This window comes from Elephantulus edwardii, unplaced genomic scaffold (genome assembly GCF_000299155.1).
Source record: "Elephantulus edwardii isolate Elephantulus edwardi_28Jun2011 unplaced genomic scaffold, EleEdw1.0 scaffold00111, whole genome shotgun sequence".
Lineage (NCBI taxonomy): Eukaryota > Metazoa > Chordata > Mammalia > Macroscelidea > Macroscelididae > Elephantulus > Elephantulus edwardii.
The window spans coordinates 9,532,454-9,533,945 of record NW_006399861.1 but is presented as its reverse complement, the minus strand read 5'-3'; the positions used below and the strand labels follow the sequence as shown (position 1 = coordinate 9,533,945).

At 47.9% G+C, this 1,492-nt stretch overlaps 1 protein-coding gene across 1 annotated transcript; it reads left to right on the top strand.

Moving 5' to 3' along the window:
- The first annotated feature begins 642 nt into the window (after positions 1-642).
- Positions 643-1,104, top strand: LOC102876354 (ubiquitin-60S ribosomal protein L40-like). The gene has a single exon (XM_006892166.1). The coding sequence runs from the start codon at positions 658-660 to the stop codon at positions 1,102-1,104; it is 447 nt and encodes a 148-aa protein (XP_006892228.1). The 5' UTR covers positions 643-657.
- Positions 1,105-1,492: the final 388 nt, after the last annotated feature.

The following is a 1,492-nucleotide window of genomic DNA, read 5'->3' as shown; positions in this document are numbered from 1 at the left end:
TCCTTCCAAGCATGATGTCCTTCTCTAAGAACTGATCCCTCCTTGCAACATGCCCAAAGTATGTCAGACAAAGCCTCAGAATCCTTACCTCCAAGGAGCAGCTTGGTCTCCAGAATGAACCTGTTTGTTCTCCTGGCAGTCCATGGTATATTTAATACTCTTCTCCAGTACCACAGCTCAAAGGCATCAATTCTCTTTCTAACATCCCTAGTCATTGTTCAGTTCTCTGATGTATAGCAAGTAATTGCAAAAATGATTGCCTTGAATTAGGTGCACCTTAGTCTCCAGACTGATGTCATTGCTCTTCAGTACTCTAGAGAGGTCCCTGACAGCTGACTTTCCCAATGCAATTGTGTTTTTATTTCCTTGCTGCTGGTACCAAGAATGTTGATTGTGGGCCAAAGCAAACAAAAGCTGTTAATAATCTCTGCACCATCTACCATAAAGCTGCCAATTGGTCCGTTGGTGAGGCTCTTTGTTTTCTTCCCCCCACCCCCCACCACCTTGTTGTGTCGAGTCAGATCCAACCGGCACAGGAGGAGACTGCCCTTCCTTCTCCAGCTGAGCATCTGGTAGATTAGAACTGCAGAGCTCGGCCGTTTCCGGTTCCGTCGCCCTCTTTCTCTACAGCGAGGCGGCCGAGCGGCAGACGCAAAGATGCAGATCTTTGTGAAGACCCTGACTGGCAAGACCATCACTCTTGAGGTCGAGCCCAGTGACACCATTGAGAATGTCGAAGCCAAAATCCAAGACAAGGAGGGCATCCCTCCTGACCAGCAGCGTCTGATATTTGCGGGCAAACAACTAGAGGATGGCCGTACACTCTCAGACTACAACATCCAGAAAGAGTCCACCCTGCATCTCGTGCTGCGTCTCCGTGGTGGCATTATTGAGCCTTCCTTGCGCCAGCTCGCCCAGAAATACAACTGCGACAAGATGATCTGCCGCAAGTGTTATGCTCGCCTGCATCCCCGTGCTGTCAATTGCTGCAAGAAGAAGTCAAATAAGAGCCCCCTCTTCACTGGCTCCCTTGCCTCTTGCAGGTGGCCTTCTTCTGAGCCCCATGACCCTGGGCCCTCAATGAAGTCTCTTTCATTGAACTGAAAAAAAAAAAAAAGAACTGCAGAGCTCCCTGAGAATCTCTGTTTCTTGATATTGAGCTTCAATGCATATTGAAGGCTTCAGTCCTTGACCTTCCGCAGCAAGCAATTCAGGTCCTCCTCAGTTTTAGTAGGCAGGATTGTATCATCTGTGTAATGCAGGTTGTTGATAAGTCTTTGTCCAATCCTGATGCCACATTTCTCCTCATAGAGCACAGCCTCCCAGATGATTTATTCTGCATATAGATTGAAAAGGTTTGGAGACAGGACACATGCATGGCATACACTCTCTCCAATTTTGAACCATGAAATATCTTCTTGCTCTTTTCTGATGACTGCCTCCTGGTCCAAGCACATCAAGTGTTCTGGGATTCCCATTCTCCTCAGAGTCA

What these genes read in the sequence shown, in the direction of transcription:
- LOC102876354 (XM_006892166.1), top strand. Translation starts at nt 658, where the DNA reads ATGCAGATCTTTGTGAAGACCCTGACTGGCAAGACCATCACTCTTGAG.